General features: G+C 37.9%; 1 protein-coding gene across 7 annotated transcripts in view; it reads right to left on the reverse strand.

Moving 5' to 3' along the window:
- Window positions 1–890: 890 nt before the first annotated feature.
- The window catches only part of sntg2 (syntrophin, gamma 2), a 69236-nt gene continuing 51319 nt past the window's right edge, over window positions 891–18807 (reverse strand). For 2 of the 7 annotated variants that reach the window (XM_046413355.1, XM_046413358.1), the window contains 7 exons: window positions 18475–18513; window positions 17861–17977; window positions 13020–13091; window positions 12520–12729; window positions 3259–3351; window positions 2649–2759; window positions 896–2004 (listed from right to left, as the gene is read on the reverse strand). In XM_046413355.1, coding sequence (XP_046269311.1) covers window positions 1876–2004; window positions 2649–2759; window positions 3259–3351; window positions 12520–12729; window positions 13020–13091; window positions 17861–17977; window positions 18475–18513 — 771 coding nt within the window. In that variant the 3' untranslated portion in view covers window positions 896–1875. Of the gene's footprint in view, window positions 2005–2648; window positions 2760–3258; window positions 3352–5846; window positions 6013–11780; window positions 12424–12519; window positions 12730–13019; window positions 13092–17860; window positions 17978–18474; window positions 18514–18807 lie in introns of those variants that run through there. The other 5 variants (XM_046413356.1, XM_046413353.1, XM_046413354.1 and 2 more) reach the window with 5 other exon arrangements.

An 18807-nucleotide genomic window follows, 5' to 3' on the forward strand; every position in this document is an offset into this window, starting at 1 on the left:
TTATTAGGTCACTGATATAATTTCATATAATTCACTGTTATTTGGGAGTGTTTCTTGTGACCAAAATACATATTTTAATTGCAGTGTTGTATACCTGCTTTATTGGCATCATCTTTAAAATAAAGCAGTCAGTGTACTTGTTTTCTGATAAATCCTTCTTACACTGCTTGAGTCTGTAAATAAACAGAGATAATGATACATGTAGGGTAGAAGCTTGTACGTAGCTTGCTCATCAAACACAACTTGATATCACTCACCAGTGGAAAGCCAGTGAGGGATCATGTCCTTCAAGGTGAACTAGCAACACATACTGTTGTGCCAGGTTGCTTCTCTGAGGTTGGGACAAGGAAAGAGGGGGGGCAGGATCTCCACCTCTGAGTGATGTGTTCTTCAGACGAGGCTCCTCTCAGTGGCCAGAAGCAGCTGGTCATGTGCCAACAGTGGGAGTTGGCAGTAAAAAGTTGGAAGAATATTCCAATGCAAAATAAAAGAAAAAAAAAATAATAAGAAACTTCAGATTTAATGTGCCCTATTAGTGACTACCATAATATGTTGCCAACCAAGTACTTAAAATTCAGCTACCCATCTGAAATATGTTCCAAAGAATAGTTTGACATTTAAGAAATATACTTAAAAATTACGAGATCCCATTCTTGTATCCGACTACTAAATATGGATCTGCATCCAAATGACAGTTCACGTAGCTCAGTGCAAACAGCGTGACAGTTCACCTGGCTCAGTTCCAGGGTAATAAAATCCACCTACCAGCCCCTCTAAAGGCTGTGCTGGTCTTTGCAACACCATGGTGATACATTTGGAAAAATCACTGTCCGAGAATAGTCTAGCACATAACTTCTGTAAACCTCGACAAGAAAGCAAATAAGCATACTTTTCAAAAATGTTATGTCTCACATAACAGGCAAGTGTGCTTTATGAGCAATTTATTGAAAACACAGCAAATATGCATTTTCACACTGAAAACATTACATGAAGCAACTAAAGACATACAGCAATTTTGACTGTATTAGAAAGAAGGTTGATAAAAGTGGGTCTGCAACATTATAAAGTTGAAAAGTGTCCTAACTGGCCAGAGAGATCTGAAAGAGATCTGGTCTTTTGCATTTATTTGACACAAAGAATGGTCACAATAACACAAACATCATACAATTTAATCTTAAGCCAGTAAGGCAGCCATGCAGTAAATGCTGCCATTTTATTATGTTTAATTTTTGTTTGGACCATATCAGGTAGGTCTCGATTCTATTCAGTTGTTCTTTGGAGGCCTTTTGGCTCCAATAAATTGTAAGGTGCTTGTGTCCCATTGCAAGATATGACCAAAAAAGCTGGGGACAGAGAAAGGTTACCTTTTCACCTTCAACCGGCCAACATCAGTTTATCAGTTAGAATGCACTTCCTCACTCCATGTAGGTAAAGTATTATCATTCTTCATACACACATTATCAGCTGAGATTTTCTGATGGTGGCAGTTGGTATATTTAGCAATTCTTTTGTATCATGTTGTCAAACTACAGCCGGCACTGTAGTTGCACACCATATGCTTGCACAGGTCCTGTCCTGAAAGTGACACTAGACAAATAGCCTTTGATCAGAATCAGTGTCCATTATATAATGAGAGAAAAATGTCAAAGAAATGGTGATTTTTTTTTTTTTACATTTCTTAAATTAAATAACATCTTTCTTCCAACATTAATTCATACAATATCTACCTTTACACTTTTGTTTCTACAAATATTTCTTTATCAGTAGTTCATAAAAAAATAGCAAGAACAAGATATATAGTACATATCAATTGGCTCTGTGCATAAAATACTGTTGATTTGCCACAGGTGCACATGACAATGAGGATGTGTCTTCTTAACTGTTCATATAGTTTCCATGGAAGCTTTGACTGCACATAAAGAGAGGGTCCATGGAGGCCACTTTGGCCGCGATAAAAGAATGTATACAGTGGAGGACGGCTGTTAGATTAGCGAACTCTAGTTCCTGGAAAACACAAGTCAAGGACAGAGACATTAATCAGCACGTCATCTCAAGTATTTAAATGCCAACATTTTTCAACTTAGGACATCTTGAAAAAAAATGTTCACTACCGTAATGGAAATTCTCCAAAGTAGGATGTTCTTTAAGGTAGTCTTTGATTGTGATGTTTTTTTTTTTAACCAGGTCAAGTATTTATGTGATCATGTTCCATATGTAAGCAAACAAGCAGATTCTCACTCTCTGTATGTGCTTCATCTGACAGCAAGCACAGATTGCAATGGGCGTCTCCCAAGTCACCTTATTACCTCTTAAGACACAGGTCTTGCCCCACATAAGAAGGAAAATATGTAACCATCACAGAAACTGTATAAAAAAACTTGCATGCCCTTGTTTGCAAATGTATGAATTAAACTTAACTTAAACCTAACAAAAAGTAAGAGTCGACTGTATTTCATTCAACAGAAAATTCTGCACACTACCCTAGTCGAAAGCCACTTTGGACGATGAAAATTCCCCTTGAAATATTTAGTAAATCTGGCTGTTAGCTCACTGATATCAGTGAGGAATAACTGGTCCAAAATCACCCAAACAAAATTCTACATCATTGTATAACTGTAATTTGGACATAAAAACAAATAATCTATTACCTTCATTTCTATTTGTTTGTTTTCAGCATTCTTGAAAAGGAGTTTTACCCTGGTTTTCCCATCATCAGAGGAGCCTTTAAGTTGAGAGAACCTATATCGCCACAGTATAGTCTACAAGGAAGGGAATTATAAAACACAGTAGCACAGGAATTTCATTAATGACCACAACATATTAAATACCACATCTGACTACATCTGTGATCAAGACCTGACATTTTAATGTACAACTGTACTTTAAGGAAATGGAATAATTTATAACAAAATCAATCAATGCTGTACCATAATTCACGGAAATAAAACTCCATCCAAAATTTAGCAAAGCTACCAAAATAATCTTTACATGTTCCTTCAATAATAATAGCATAACATCCTCTGAGATAAAGTTATTCACTACTTCATTTATCTTTAAATTTGGGCTATTATAGAGTTTTTAAAATACATCTTCACAATGATACAATGGAGGTCTAAGTGAGAAAGGACAAGGCCATATATACATAGTGTATTAACACAGAAAAATAAACCAGCCAAACTTCAGTCTCAAGAGTTATTAGTGGAAAAACTGTTAAGAACCAGGATATCAGCAACAATTGTGCACTCAGTAATACTTCACCTTTGAAGTGCCGTCTGAGCAGGTGAAGCCTGATCCAAAGTCTATGGTGAAGCACAGTACATTCCCCTGGCTGCTGCACATGTAGCTTTTGGACTGTTGAAAGAAAATTGATATCCATTAATATTTCTATTTCCATATTTCTGTAATGATATACTGTGCAAACAGCATTGTGACATATGAAATATTACTTGTGTAAGCATGGCTGTCTGGTGTACCTTAATGTTTCTCCTCATCTGTGGCAATAAATGCATCTTGCTATTACCGGGAATCAATAAACAATTAAATAAAATGATAAGTATTCATAACTATATATTCATGTAACTAATATTATTGACAATGGCTCCACTCTGTTCAGTAAGCCTGAGTGGAATGCAGTGGATGCAAATAGTGTTAACGTGGCTACATTATAGTTCCAATGATATGCATATCAAAAAACAGCACGAACATGTAAAGTCATTTTGTAGAAAGCAACCAGTGTAATCTAATAAACATAAAAAAAATAAAAAATAAACATTGTCTAGTCCAGCTCTCAGTGTTAGAACTGCTTGTTGTATGCATGAAACATTATTGAATCATGAATCCTCACCCTGTCACATTATGTTGCTGTTTTAATTGTATTCTCCGCTCCTCACAATATTACTTTGCCTATGTGCACACTGTACTTGTGGGGAGCTACTTGTTAAAGTACCAAACTGACACATTAGGCTGAGAAGATCTGATAACAAGAGCCAATCTGTTTTCTTTTTTGTCCCGTGTGAGCTGTTGGCAAAAGCAGCATCCTGTGTAGCTTCCCGATACTGTCAAGAAATATGACAAAGAAAATCCCCTTTGGAAGCCAAGAATGAATCTATAGCTTTCATTTTTCTGCCGCAACACAATTCTTTTCACAGGTCCTTTGAATGCACTGATGTGCAAGCTTTCTACTCTCCATGGGGCAATATCCCTCTAAAGGTTTCTGTTGCCACATGACTTAATTTTTGTATTGTGCCGTCCACTCATTCAGAATTCCAGGAAACGTATTCTGATGTGGTGTTACATATTCATTTTATTTCTCTCTCACTTGAGACGTGGTGATTTCAATTATAGAGCGCAGTGTGCAGTGAACATGGCATGAGACTGTACAGTCCTCTCTTCTGCTCACAGACCTAAACTTCCCCGTCTTTAGTGATGTCATGAATCCAGCCGTGACGGGGATAAAAAAAAAAAAAAAAGACGGTGGCAGGTCAGCCGTTTAGCTCTTCCTGTCACCACATGTAAGACTGTGCTGTGACATGGTGAGCAGCAGTGACTACCCTTCCCTAATTGGGATTTTTTTCTGAGGGAATTAGAGCCATGAAATATTTTTAAGAAAATCTCTTTGGCTAAGTCTGACAGAAGTAAGTGTGTGTGTGTGTGTGTGTGAAAGTAATAAAACAGTTGTCATTTGTATGTGTAGACTTGTACTGTATCTGTTTTCATAAGTTGAAGTTAGAATGAGAAAAGAAAAAAGGGAAAGGAGAGTTTTTATTAAACTATTTATTTATATGATTTTGTTGTTAAATACATAAAATACAGAGAAATACAAAAGAAAATGAGAAGAAAAGAAACAAAATAGTAAACAATAAGAATGGTAATACTAAACAATCCATAATAAAAACAGGAAATGCAAACATAACACTGGTTCTATACATAAACTGCACTGAGAAGTTTTCATAAGTAAATGTGACAGGGGACACATTGGTCACTATGTTAAAAATAAAATAACTTAATATGATACTATGTTCGTTCACTTGAAGAAAGCAGGTGATGATGCAACTCTGCAACATGCCCAATGAGAGGATGCCAAGTATAGTGAAAATTGGAAATGGTCCCACCTCAGGTATGTTAAATTTTTTACAATTTCATAAACTGAAGTGTGTTGGGTATCCATTGTAAGTATGTTGGGGGAGAAGCTCAAATATCGCCTACAGCACACACTTCCCTCAAAAAAGAATCACACTTACATATAATGTAGCCTTCTTCTTAACAAAAAAATGAAAACATAAATGACAAAACCAATGACCTGATATCCGTCAATGCTGAAAAACTGTGTAATTTGAAAATCAAATCAAATTGTGGATTTGAGAAATGCGAAACCCCTACCAAATAAGAAAGCAACAGGTGAAGATTCAAGAGGGATAGGGACGCCTGAGAAAGCAGGCTGTGTACAGATTCTCAGAATGTAATTTGGGAAGGACAGGAGTAAAAAGTATAAGTTAATTGGGCTCAGAGTTCTGGTCATTTCTTAGTCATTTCAAAAGGAAAGACTGTTGCAAAAGGAAAACTTAAAGAGAAGCATTCAGTCTGAAAAAGGTCTGTCTTTGCTGCTGAACATTTGAACCATGAACTTGTATATAACTGAAATCAGTTACTACAGCTATAACCTGCTATTACCAGACAAACAGAAGATACTACACGATTGTATGGTATGTGTATTTACCAACTGAGCCACTGGAATGCACCAAAAGTGAAATATGACACAGCTTAATTGCTTGCTGTGAACTAAAAAGCCCCATCAATGACATGTTGGCTTTCATCATCTCCAAAATGGGGGGGGGGGGGGGGGGGGGGGGGGGGCAATAAAAATGCAGCCTGGACAGTTTTGTCAGCTATACCCCCTACTTCTAGTCCATCAGCAATGTTTATGTAATGAGCACATTCAGTCAGTTTGAAGGTTATCCTAAGTTGGTCTCTGCTGAGTGCTCCTCAGAAGCCATGGGAGGGTAGCCTAATTGGCTGGAGAACACAGGATCATAAGCAAATGAAAATCCTTCATAACATTCATTGGTATCCCCAGCAAATGGTGTGCCACATTTGCATCGCTAATTACTGAAAAAATGCTACATTATCATAGCTCATATTGTTTGCTTCATACTGATGGGGGAAACTGCCCATTCAGACCTGACACAGAATAGTTAACACCACACAGTGTTTTTCAGTCATAAATGTTACCTGCACATATCATTCAAATACACCTAGAAGTCCAATTCTGGCCTATTAGACATCAAATCAGATTTGAGACACTGTCAAGTTCAAGACAGTAATTTTGCATCAGATCACACTGAGATGTCGGTCTTGTTGCTTAGACTGAATTTCAAACTATTTTTAATGTCACTCGCAACTTAAAAGACTGAAAATGATGTCACATCCAGAGTGTATTCAGTCCCATTTGCTGGCTAAGAACTAACCGTGACTGCAGCATCAAACACCTATGCATATTATCAAGCTCCTTTGAAGCTAGTGTTGTGTGGTGCAGCAGGGGAGCTCTGCACTGGGACTTGATAATGTTACAACAAAAGACAATGAGGGTAACATGTCCATTTTTCATCTATCCTGCAGCTTGTTTTCACCTCTGTGATGAAGAAAAACACAGCATCAGTTGATGTATATGTCCACATCTTTGCTGCTGACTGCAAGTGATGCAAATAAATTTCCCTAATCGCATGACTCCAACCACCTGGACTTTTGCTCAGGACATGATCACTTACAGAGGATTCTTATCTTGGTGAGTGCTGAAACCTTTGCTCCTGTGCCTTTTTATCTTCCTACTGCACTGGTATCATCTATCATGTAGGGCAAATTGCAAAGAGGAGGCAAGAACATGAACAATCTCATTCAGCTTCTTAAAGATCCAGAGCCAAGTGTACAATTTTAACATGGCACTACTGAATACAATATCTATCACCACCAAATTATCTGACTTTCACAAATGGGACTGTACGTTTTCAGTTTAACTATATATCTTACCCATTGTTCTCTGCAGCCATTATTGGAATGTACTTAGCGAAGCATGCCAAGCTTTCCCTTCTTGCCTGGCAGTTTTATTTCTCAAAATTCTTCTGAAAACAATGGGTCCTTAATTTCTAGTCAGTAATGGTACAACTAAAATGACTACGGCACAGGTTTAGCTGTAGCTAGCTGCAAATAGTAAGCTAATTAAGATAACATTAGTTCCAGGAATTGGTTGAAAGGGTAGACTTTGGTTTCAAGACCTGTAAAAGGGATCTTAAAATGCTGGTTGCATGAGGCCAGGGCTGCATGTCCCAGACTAAAAGTGACCAGTAAAACATTTAGTGATCCAAACAGATTATAAGACTTTGGAAAAAAAAAAGGTGTGTTTATGAACCGCAGTACGGATATATAATAATATATTTCTGCATTAAGTAGTCATAAAACAATTACGCTTTCATCATATATTTTGTTGAACTGTGAATTTACATTATCTCAAAATATTTCCAACAATATTCAAACCCAGAGAAATCTGTAATCACTCTATTCAAGGTGACGGCACGTTTCATTTGATCGCCTGTTGCTTTACCTTCAAACTAAATGATTAATTGTGTGAAATGAGTGAGTAAAAAACATGTTTTTCTCTGTAAACAGAGTCTGTATTACTGAAAATATACAAGACATACAATCAGCATCAACACAGAATGCTGCAATAGCACATTACTATAAAGTGGCATTGAAACTCAAGATTCAAAGAAAAATCTTGAAGGCCTTCGGTAACTTATGCAATGTATGAAACATTGACTGCACATATGAGTCATTAACAAAGATTAAAAAAAAAAAACAGTTTGTCTTCCTTCTGTGGTTGGTTGATAGAGGTTCATTTTTGCCATACTCAGTTGCTTAGGGAAATTACAGTATGCTGTGCTTGAATAGTGCAGAGCCCACAGAGCCTTGCATGAAGCAAATACAATGTGCTCTGTGGCTGCTAAGTCAACACATGAATTAAATATTTTTGTTCAGTGATTCCTTGTTACATTGACAGTGTGCTACCACAGCAGGCTGGTAGTCACAGGTGAGGTGTTTTAAGTCAGCGCTGTTTTCACTCATTCCACATGCACACGCGAATGTTTTGAGAGAGCAGGCACACTTTTTAGTGAAATATTGATACTGTTAAGTCTGAGCAGCAATAGTTACGAACTGGGAAATAATTTGTCCTTTGAGATGCTTAGCGAAGCAGATTTGTGCTGTTCAGGTGTAAAAATATAAGAATTCCCCTTTAACAATATGTTGGAATAGAAAGGTATCAAGAGAACTACCCCAGGATGCTCGTTGACTAAGATCAGTTAGACAACTTGGCCACAACTCAGCAAAGGCAACCCGATTGTTAGAGATATTAGTAATTTCCTGCACATGCTTTTATTGTCATTTTTACACTAATAAAAATGTCATGTTGTTGTATATATAAGACATACAGGTCCCCCGAGTTTTTAAGCTTTAGGATTAATATGCAGAATTAAGTGTAGAATGTAATGAGTCCAGTACAATTATAACTCTAAACTCTCAGTGACCACATGAGCCCTCCAAACATAAAGGGATTATACATGGTTCCTAAGACTTTCAGACTGATGGTTTTTGCTACAGAGCCAGTGTCCCGAGCCAGAGTCAACCATGCTGTTGCTGCTATAATACTCAACAGTATTCCAAAGTGTTGTGGAAAACCTTGGAGTCAAAAGATGGAAGGAAACGCTGATGTCTTATGATGAGGTATTTAATGGCACTCAGGTGAGGAGAAACAGCATCAACATAGAATTGATGAATAGATATTATTCAGTGCATTGTCATGCCAATTCTGAAGTCTACTCTTCCTCTCAGGATACATATATACTAAGCTTAGTTAGATATTAGTCGCATATCAGCCTTGTATACCTTGTATACCCCAGAGCAGATATCACGCTCTGTTCCGCCTGACGAGAACACATAGGCCAGATAGACTATACACTAAGACAGTTGGCTAAATTGGTGACAAAGCCCCCTAGGACCTGGCCTTGAGACGACCTGCCCCGGAGGTTCCAGGAAGCAGAATAACAGAAACACTGAGGACTCTGTGTTCATTAGTCCAGGGAGAAATAATGCTTTATGGAGGAACACTTCAAGGTTGGAAAATGATTCTCTAACAGTCCCTCCTTTTTCATCACCAGATCAATACTACTTACCACAATTTAGTCAACTCCAATTATTACTTCTCTTTATTTTAGAGACTCAGAAAAGAATGTGTAATGCACTGAGTATTCAACTGGCTATTGAGGAAGCCATTTAATTATGCCTGGTTCCCATGCTGACCCAGGAAGGATTTCAGTCTACTAGTGATTAAAATATATTCTGACAGGTGTTCTGCTTTGTAATATTTATAAATGTCCCTACTTAAGGGTCCTGAGCACCACAGCCCTCAGGCTTCATAGCATTTTTAGCCTTTATCTTTGGTTGGCTGCACCTGAGGGGTGAAAGGGTGGGAACAGGGTAAAATTATAAAAGGTGCCTCTGGCCACTTTATGAAGAGTCTGAGCTGACATGTGGAATACTTCCACGATTCCTGACTCGAATGTGTGATCTTCACTACGTGGGAGACTTAAAAGCTCAAAGAAAAACTGATGATACTACAGACATGGCTATAATTCTCAAAAATGATTGCAATTGTACTTTGGGCAAGGAATCCTCTATCTGTGCTTATGACTGAGCTTACTTATAATACGTGTTCTTCAAAAAGCAAGAGTCTGCCTATTTAATCTTTGCCCAAAATTTAACAAAAAAGTAAACAAAAACAAAACATGGTTCTATATGTAGCAGCACTGCACAGGTGGAAATCCGAAGGTCAAATTAAATTATCTGCTATTCAGACTTCGATGTAGTTTTATATGACAAATCTGTGTTGCCACAATACCTTTTAAAATAATTTACTGTAATGTGACACAAAGAGCTTTTTTATATAATACAGACATGTAGATTCTCCTCTGTGTTTGGAAAGGCAGGATAAAGGGAGGGGATATTCACTTGAGTACAATATGAAACCTCACCTCTAAACGCCTCTAAAACCTACACACCGGTCCTTTACAACTTCTATTATATTTGTGGGAGCATTTGTTTCAGCAGATTGCCCTTTGACCATTAAATTAACTGGGCTAAACATCTGCTGTAGTTTATCTGGTTGTTTTGATTTCAGGGTGTTTTCTGTGTTCATTGTAACTAATGCTGCAGGCAAATGTTGACTTGTCATTAAAAATTGGATATTTGCACATAAAAATGAAGTGGCATGATCACGTCATGAAAAGGAAGACTAGTTCGTGTATATGGTTTGTGTAGATGGACCGTTGTGACAGTGCAAGATGGACAAAACTGTATTGTTGATTAACTAACACAAATTGTAAAGGTACACTATGCAGAATTTTTTTTGGATTAGTATGATTTAATATTTAATACTCCAAGCTATGCACTCTGCTTAATCCCTGCTGTGTGTTAAGATAACTACTAAATTAATAATGTCTAGCAACTCATAATGGAGACTATATTGTACTTGTTACTACTGTTTCAAGATATTTCCCAGTTGTATTCACAGAACTATCATATCTACTGAAAATTTCACTTTAGCAATATGACTCATGACAGTAAAAATAGCAAATAATGAAACATTACACGCAGGTATCATGCAATCATAAGTTAGATGCATTCTTGTTGAACTTTGTTGGATCCACCGCCCCCCGAATTGGAGCACTGGACAGTAAATGGAAACATAATGAAGTAAGTCATGAAAACATAAACACTTGGGCCAGGACCAGGGCTCACCGTCTGTCTCTTAAATTTTTCCAAAGGATGTTTGAGCCTCCTGATAGATGTGAGACAGCTGCTTCTGAGAAATGCTTCACAATGCACCCTCCACAACAGTCGACTGACTTCACACTTTAAACATATTTGCTTAAGAGGCAATTTAATGGCTCATTGATGTGAGGACTAATTCTTTAGGTTGCTCAAGCTAAATACATTTAAAGTAACAATAACATTTATGGAAAACAGAGCAGTGCTTAGCTTTCAATTTTAAATTCAATTCATTTCTTAATAAGAAGAATTTAAAACAGCTGAGAACATATAATGTGTCAACAGAAAAGACTTTGTCACATGCAATCACTTCTCACTGCTGAAGCGTTAAATTGGGAGGAAGGGACAGTAGTGATTAAGAAGTTTTAAAATATTTTTTACACTTACGTATTGTGGTTAACGAGAGTGTAGGCGACATAGACTAACGTGGTTATATCTTAGTTGTTGAGCCACTTTTTTTTTTTTTTAGTTATATACACTACATAAGTCACCTGTGGGACACTGTTACCTTTTCCATCCTATAAATCTAGCTGTTATGTCGACAACTCTGCAACATACTGTGGAACATTTGTTTTCTGTGATGGATGGAAAGTACTGGTTGCAAGCAACAGACAGAAAAACAAAATGGTGCTTTCACTTAAATTACGTTATTCTTCATAACTGTGTGTTTTCTGATTTGGTCAATTTATTGTGACATAAGCCACATGAGGCAACACATGTCAGTGGCTCTTTGCATCAACTGACAAACTCTCTCTCTTTCTCTCACCCAGTAGAAAGAGCATCCCTCTAAAAACACATGAATATTATTCTGCTGCCATATCGGTAATCCTTCATATTCGACCCACTTCCACGATATTGTTTGCTGCTGAAGTCTTTCCTGGCCTGACGTTAAAAGCAAATGTGTCTGTAAAAACTGCTTGTTTTTAATCAGAAGTATCATGATAACATACATTTTGTACAAATAAGGGAACTTTTTGAGTTGGCACATAACTATTTCAAAGCATATGCAGCTAGAGGGCAAGTTACCATCCAAAAGAATAAAGAACAAACAACAACCTCATATCAGCTAATTTTAAAATATTTATGAAAAAACAACTCTAGAAAAGAGACAAAACTCAAATTTTAGCTTTGGTCTTTTTCATTATTATAACTTTGTTTATTATAGTACTAATTTGTTTTATAGAACTTGTCTGTGTCTTGTTATGTTTTAACTCATGTAGTCAATCTCATTTCTTTTTGTAACATCTGTGAATGTAGCTGTTGTGATGGAAATTTAATGGACTTGGAACACTTACAGCACTGCTAAATTTAATTCAAAACAAGTCTGACACTTAAAATGTTTTATTTCAAGACTTGGTCAGATTTTGTATTCTGCAGAATGTTTATGTGCATCAGCTGTTGGTGCTATTTATCTTTCTTCTGGCTCTAAAACTTAAAGGCACACAAAGTAGTGCCGTAGTCTTTATTCCAACAAACATCAAACGTTGTTCGTCACCCTTTGAGGTTGAGTAAAGGTGTTGTGGGAAGCTCTTCTGCTTTTTTGAACTCCTTTAATCCAGGCAGGAAATTTTAAAAAGCAACAACATCTTAAACAGTCAGACTCTCAACAGAAACATTTGCCATGTTCTACATGGAAACACTCACTCGTATTCGCTGCACTTCCAAGAAGACAGCTCTTTGGAAGGACTTCTCCCAGAGTGCCAGGTCAGTGGCCAGCTCTACCCTGAAGGTGTGGCTCTGGCCGTGGCCGACCAGAATGCTGAAGCACAGAGACTCGTTGTCTTGCTGCTCGGGTGAATGTTCGAGGCCCAAGTAGAGCCTGGCCTGAAGCCAGCAGTCCTCTGCCATCCACAGCTGCAAGACAGAATTTGAATTATTACATGTTGGGTGAATTGTTTTTGCTGCCTCTTCACTTCTTAAATGTTTATTAATTAATTAATGCAATGAGGGGAATGACGAGAACATTCCTTAATTCTCAGGTCAAATGAAAAACCTTCAGTGTGTACATTTCTGGTTTGTGGATCAGAAATAAATATCTCTTCACTTTTCTAACGGCTAAAAAAAAGAAGAGAAAAATCAGCCATCTGCAGTGAGATGTGAACTGCAGTGATTAAATTTTGAACGGCACTCTGCACTTAACGTACCTTGTGGACCTTGAAAAGAACCTCATAGAGGTTATATGTTGTTTCAGCTTGTCCCCAGTCAGCAGCACTGATCTGAGAAATAAACATGAAGGAGTGTGAGATGAGGAGGCAGCATATCAAAACAAGTTGGGGTTTTTTTGCACTTGTTAGCAGCATGTCCTCATCCAAATATTAAATGCAAATGAAAGCTAAGCAGGTAGCTTAGTTGTGCAAGAGCCTGGATGACAGCGTCAGTGATCAAAATGGATTTATCCTGCTGAACTCTGCACAAGTAGAAAATTTAAATCAAGAGAGTAACACTTATTATTATTATTATTCACAAAGACAAGGCTATCGCACTAGTGTAACACATAGAGAACTGTATAGACTCACATTAATTTTGATGTAACACAACAACCTGAGCACACACAGGAACTCAAGGAGCTCACATCACATATGCTTTACTTTACAGAGCCATGGATACCATACTGTAAAAATACTCAAAATTATAAATGTCCTGCAAATGATATCGTTTCTTAAGTGATTTTGCATGCAAACATCTCAACTATCTTTTTTGTCTTAAATAAAGCCATTGTGAAGTCGGAAGTACAATATTTCGCTTTGAGCCAAGTACTTCAGTTACAATCTGAGAGGTGTTGTTACAAAAGTAAAACATTCAAATCAATCAATTAATCCAAAACAGACTGACATTTTCCAATAATGCAAGTTGCTATGAATTCTGAAAATGTGTCACAGTAAAAAAAAAAAAAAAAAGAACAGGTGTGACAATAAAATTATTGGTTGAACCCCATGTAGCTGCTTCAGTTTTGTATTGTTCATGCTGACTCATTGTCAAACTGACAAGCTGCTGTAAAAAGGACCAAAAAGGTAGGTCTGTGGGAGAGCTGAGTGGCTGCAGCTGGTTGTGACATGGCTGCAAACCCAGCGGCACAGACTGGGTTTTACCAGCAGAGCATATTATGGATATCACTGAAAGACTTGAGCCAACACAAAGCTATTCTCATACAAGTTTGTTCAAGCTGTAGGTCCTTTGAATGCTATAATAAATTTAATTAAAAAATGTTTTACAGTGTGCTAGCATAAATCAGAAGCTATTGTTTGAAAATAAATCTAAGTCACTGAATTCTGCAGCCCCATATCTTCAGGCAGGGAGAACTGTAGCTGAGCTGCCATGACTGTAAAAGCCCAGTCACCTTTGGTTTTGAGCCAGGACTTTGGAACAGCAGAGCCCTGCCTGAGGATCTGAGGCTGTGCTCTGACACACAGGGGAGCAGCAATTCAGCCACATAGCTACATTTTTACATGGCTGAGACCGACAAGAACTCAGTAGATTTTGTTTCCAGTTAGTGTTTCATTAAAACACGTGCACTAATGCTATCCCAGTACATATTCAAGTCCTCTCTACCTCAGGGATATTGACTACTTCCATATTTCATCTAAAGCCAAAGGGCAGTTCTGGCATTTCACGACCCAGCAGCTGCGCAAGGCTTTCAGTTCACAGCAACATAATTTCACAATACATTCATTATGTTTAATGCAATCTGTTAAAATTATGGCTGATGACTTCTCTCACTACACCTCGTCAATATGATTTGTTAATCCCATTTGATCAGCCTGTATCGAGTAAAACAACACTTCATTTTTCCAGCTGCTCTGCATTCAGATAAAGTTTACGGCATCTATCACCTATTCTCAGGCCACAGCGATGTTATTTATTTTAGTACAGCTAAGGGCACAAAAATCTTTTAGTTTACATCAACTTCAGAGAGACTTCAGTCTCTGAATTATAAGTTATTTTGCATTTTTGCCTGTGGCACCTTAAGCTTAAAGGAGACATCAGTGATATTTCTTGCAGTATTAAGACAACTTGTGTACTATATGTGATCCATTGAGGCCATTCCCTTATGTTAAGAATCTTTGTAGAGATGCTGATGATGGTTTATGAACAGCATTATCAATAAACGTGCGAGTCCAATACGTCCGAGTATGTAAATTAATAAGCTTTTTGAACAAATGACCTTTTAAAATCCAAGATTTGAAAACTTTTGTAAGCTGAATTGATAACTGAAGCCTCTAGAGAAAATGGATGCATCAACCACAATGATGTTGACGCTGACTGTAGCACTTCCCCTGGCAGAGAGAAAGGCTGCCTGCTCCCACATAGGCCCGTTCGATGGAATTAACAAGCTCAGGGTGAGAGTCTCTGCTTTAACAAAGCCAGACTTTTGTCTCTACCAGGGAAACATCTGGAGCGACCATCTCTAATCCTGCACATAGCATTGATGCAGAGAAGGAAATTGCCAATATGTGACATTCAGACAACCATGTAAAATGCTACACAAAGTCATCTGTGAGCCAGTGTGGAAACACAAGGCATTGGCCCACAGCAAGCACGTAATCTGTATTCACCTACGTTATGCACAGATTGCAGAATGACGTAAAGCATCCCCATTATTGTTGCAAGATGAAATTCCTCATTTCCTTCCAAGAGACTGGAGTCAAAAGCAAAAGTCAGCAACTGGTTAGCTTAGCCTAGCATCCAGGCTGGTTATATTTTGTTTGTTTCATCTGTCCAAAAAAGTCCTGTGGCATCATCTTGCCGTCACCATGAAGGTTGCAAGGCAACCAGCGGAGACTGCAGGCTGCTCATTCACCCAGCTTTGCTAAGCAAAGGTATCAGTCTGCAAGCAGTGGCATTATTTGTACAGGGCAGAATTAGACTGGTATTGATTCTTATCTAATTCTCAGCAAACAGGAAAGTAAAAATATTTCAGAAAATGTCTAAGCTGCCAAGTTACTCTGATTAGTCTCTCGGAAGGACTGCCCAGGGCATAGCTCCAATCATACATTACGAGGGTCATGAAGTATGAGTTTGAAATCTCTGTAGACCAATCATCTTTGTCATCCTCGGTTTCCTGTTTTAGGATGAGGGTTAAAGGAGAAGCTGCAGTGGACACAGTAGTATAACTTGAGACACAGAATTTCATCTTCCTGGGCAGCCATTCTCACCATCCTGCTGTCACCACAAAATGAAAGGTCCCTCGTGAGAGACAAGGTCCTCAAAATGTTAGTTTAAAGAACCCTGCAAAGAGTGACTAGAGCTGGATAAACTCCAAACACACAACTAGAGGGCTGCCCTTTATCTGCAGTTGTGAACATGATTGACACTATTGTTGCCTTAAAATTTAGAAGAGAAAAACAGCATACAAAAGTCTGCTTGGGAACCTTCAAACACAGACTTTAAGCCAGAATAGCTAGTTAAACAGTGTTAAAGTTAAAGAGTGACAAAAGCTCTCCAACAGAAGGCAGGACTGAACAGTTCATAATGTGGACACTCCGCTACACCATTGCAAATAACAGTGTCCTGAGAGTACACGTGATCAATCTGCCAAAACACTCACCAAATGAATAAAAAAGATGAGGCAGAGCTCAGGTCACAAACTCAACACAAGCACAGCACAAAAGACTACATCCCCGAGAAGGCTATAGCCCTGGCAGACAAGCAGAAGCATTTTAAGTTGATACTAAAAATGTATAAAATATGTCTATCTAATGGCCTATGTCGGTCACTTTAGATTCACATTAGATCACATGTAGACAGGAAACATTTCGTAAAATATGTAATAAAGTTTTGGTTTCATTGCACATCTGTTCATTCACTTTTAACCATCTTTCATTGCAGAATAGAATTTATTTATTTAACAGAGTCTCAGAGGTCTCCTGACAAGCTAACTCTAAGAGGATTTAATTATGTGTCAGTGGAGGTATTAAGTTTGTTATTGTCCTAAACCTGCAGACAGAGAGGCTTCCCCACTCCTGGCGACAGTATAAATTGTGAGGTACACACTGAATTTGGAAAAACTGGTCCAATATAAAAACAATAACTACTGAATATATTTACTGTCTATTCATAGGCTGCAGTCCAAAAATAAAAGTACTGGTAAAGGCTTGCAAAAACTCATTAAATGTAATATACATCTGTCATAACCATTTTATTAAGGGATGTTCATTACGGTGACTTTCTGAGTACTTTGATGATGAGCTGCATCTTGTACCTACTGTTGTCACAGTGGTGAGCATGGTTTTGAATGTCAGCAAGGAAAGTGAGCGGAAGAGGGTTAAGAGGGTTTTTAACAGGTTTTGCCAATATTTTCTAGAGCTTTATGGTGGAGTGACATTATTACTGGTACGGAATGATATAGGGTTTATTAATGCACTTTCAACACAAACAGAGTCAGCTGGGAAGAAAAGCTCAGCTAAGCTGTGACAAAACTCAAGGTTGCCAGCGTGTTCTTAAACCACAAACACGGCAAACTTCAAATCTTGCTTCACTAGTTAATACAATGCATTCACATGATACACAATGAAAATTAACATCCTGTGTAAAAACGAAAACAGTGGTATATAATAGTGTTTGTTTCACAGACATTTAACAGCCATGATAATAATGAATATAAATTCATCAGCAGTCACCGTATGCTTATTTTCTCTTATTCAATTACAACAAAAGCAACAGTATTTTACAGGTGCTGTCACATTGTTTCAAAAACACAAACCATGCAGCACAGTGGGGGACAATAACAGATCATTGAGCAGCAGCATAAATGATCGCACCACTTCAAAAACACATTCAAAAAGGCCTGAACAAATTCTTCTGCTGGGCTGAAACCACAGTACTAATTAATCATTTGCATCTGTTTGAGTGTCAGTTATGTAGTCCAGTGTGACAGGCTTCAGAGACTGGACAAAACCATTTCAAGTGAGCTTAAAATTAAGAGTTATCATATATTTTATAGAGTTCTGAATGAGAAATGAAATGTTTATTGAATAAGACTAATTACCGGGGGGTTTCTGAAGATATGGAAATACGGTCCTCTCAGTGCCAGGAACTTGAATGCTGAAGTTTTACCAGCAGCATTACCCTCTGGACTCTCACATGCCCAGCCCATGTGAACAATCTGCAGACATGACATACAGAGGAGGACATTTATTTACTTTCACAATTTGATAAGAAAAAGGGAATAATATACACAGCAAAAGCACTGGATCAGACAACAGACCAAAAAAGCAAAATGTTCAGTCAGGGAGTAAAAGGACTACAGTGAGGCATCTTTGCAGTGGTGCTGCAGTCTAGTCTTAGTTGCACTACAACAATTAACCTAGAATGTTTGCTTTGCTCTAAGCAGCATATCTATACTGTAAGTACTGCTTCATCTGCTACACTCACTTCTACAACACACTGTGCACACTCACAGGAGATGTCCTAAGCTGCCTAAGCAGCACGCCACACAACCAGGTTGGTTTGACTCGGACCTCTCCCAGCATTACCCATATCTCGACTAGCTCTGCCAAAGAACTATGCATTTAACTTTGTCAGCACTCGTACAACGTGACAGCCTTTGTTCCACTTATGTATGTTCAGTTAACATATCATGTTATGTCAGTGTCAGAACACCTGATCATCTGAAGAGCAGTATTTGTTGACAATCTTTATCTGTGAGAGAGATAAAAACAGAACAGCAGTCAGAGACACACAGAAATACAAAAAGATATTAAATGTATTTCAACATAAAGGTATCCTGACCTCTTAAACTGACTGGGAATGAAGCTGCTGATATAGCTATAACACACACAGACACCATCATCACACCTTACATAGAGGCCTTTGCTGCTCCTTGACAAAATGTGCAGGCAAATTCAAAAATGATAACAGATAGAGATACAACAGCTCTCAATTTTATGTCAAGTTTGTTTCTTCTGTTTCTTCTAATGTGTATTTGGAGATCAT

Source organism: Scatophagus argus, chromosome 15 (assembly GCF_020382885.2).
Source record: "Scatophagus argus isolate fScaArg1 chromosome 15, fScaArg1.pri, whole genome shotgun sequence".
In the NCBI taxonomy this organism is placed as follows: Eukaryota; Metazoa; Chordata; class Actinopteri; family Scatophagidae; genus Scatophagus; species Scatophagus argus.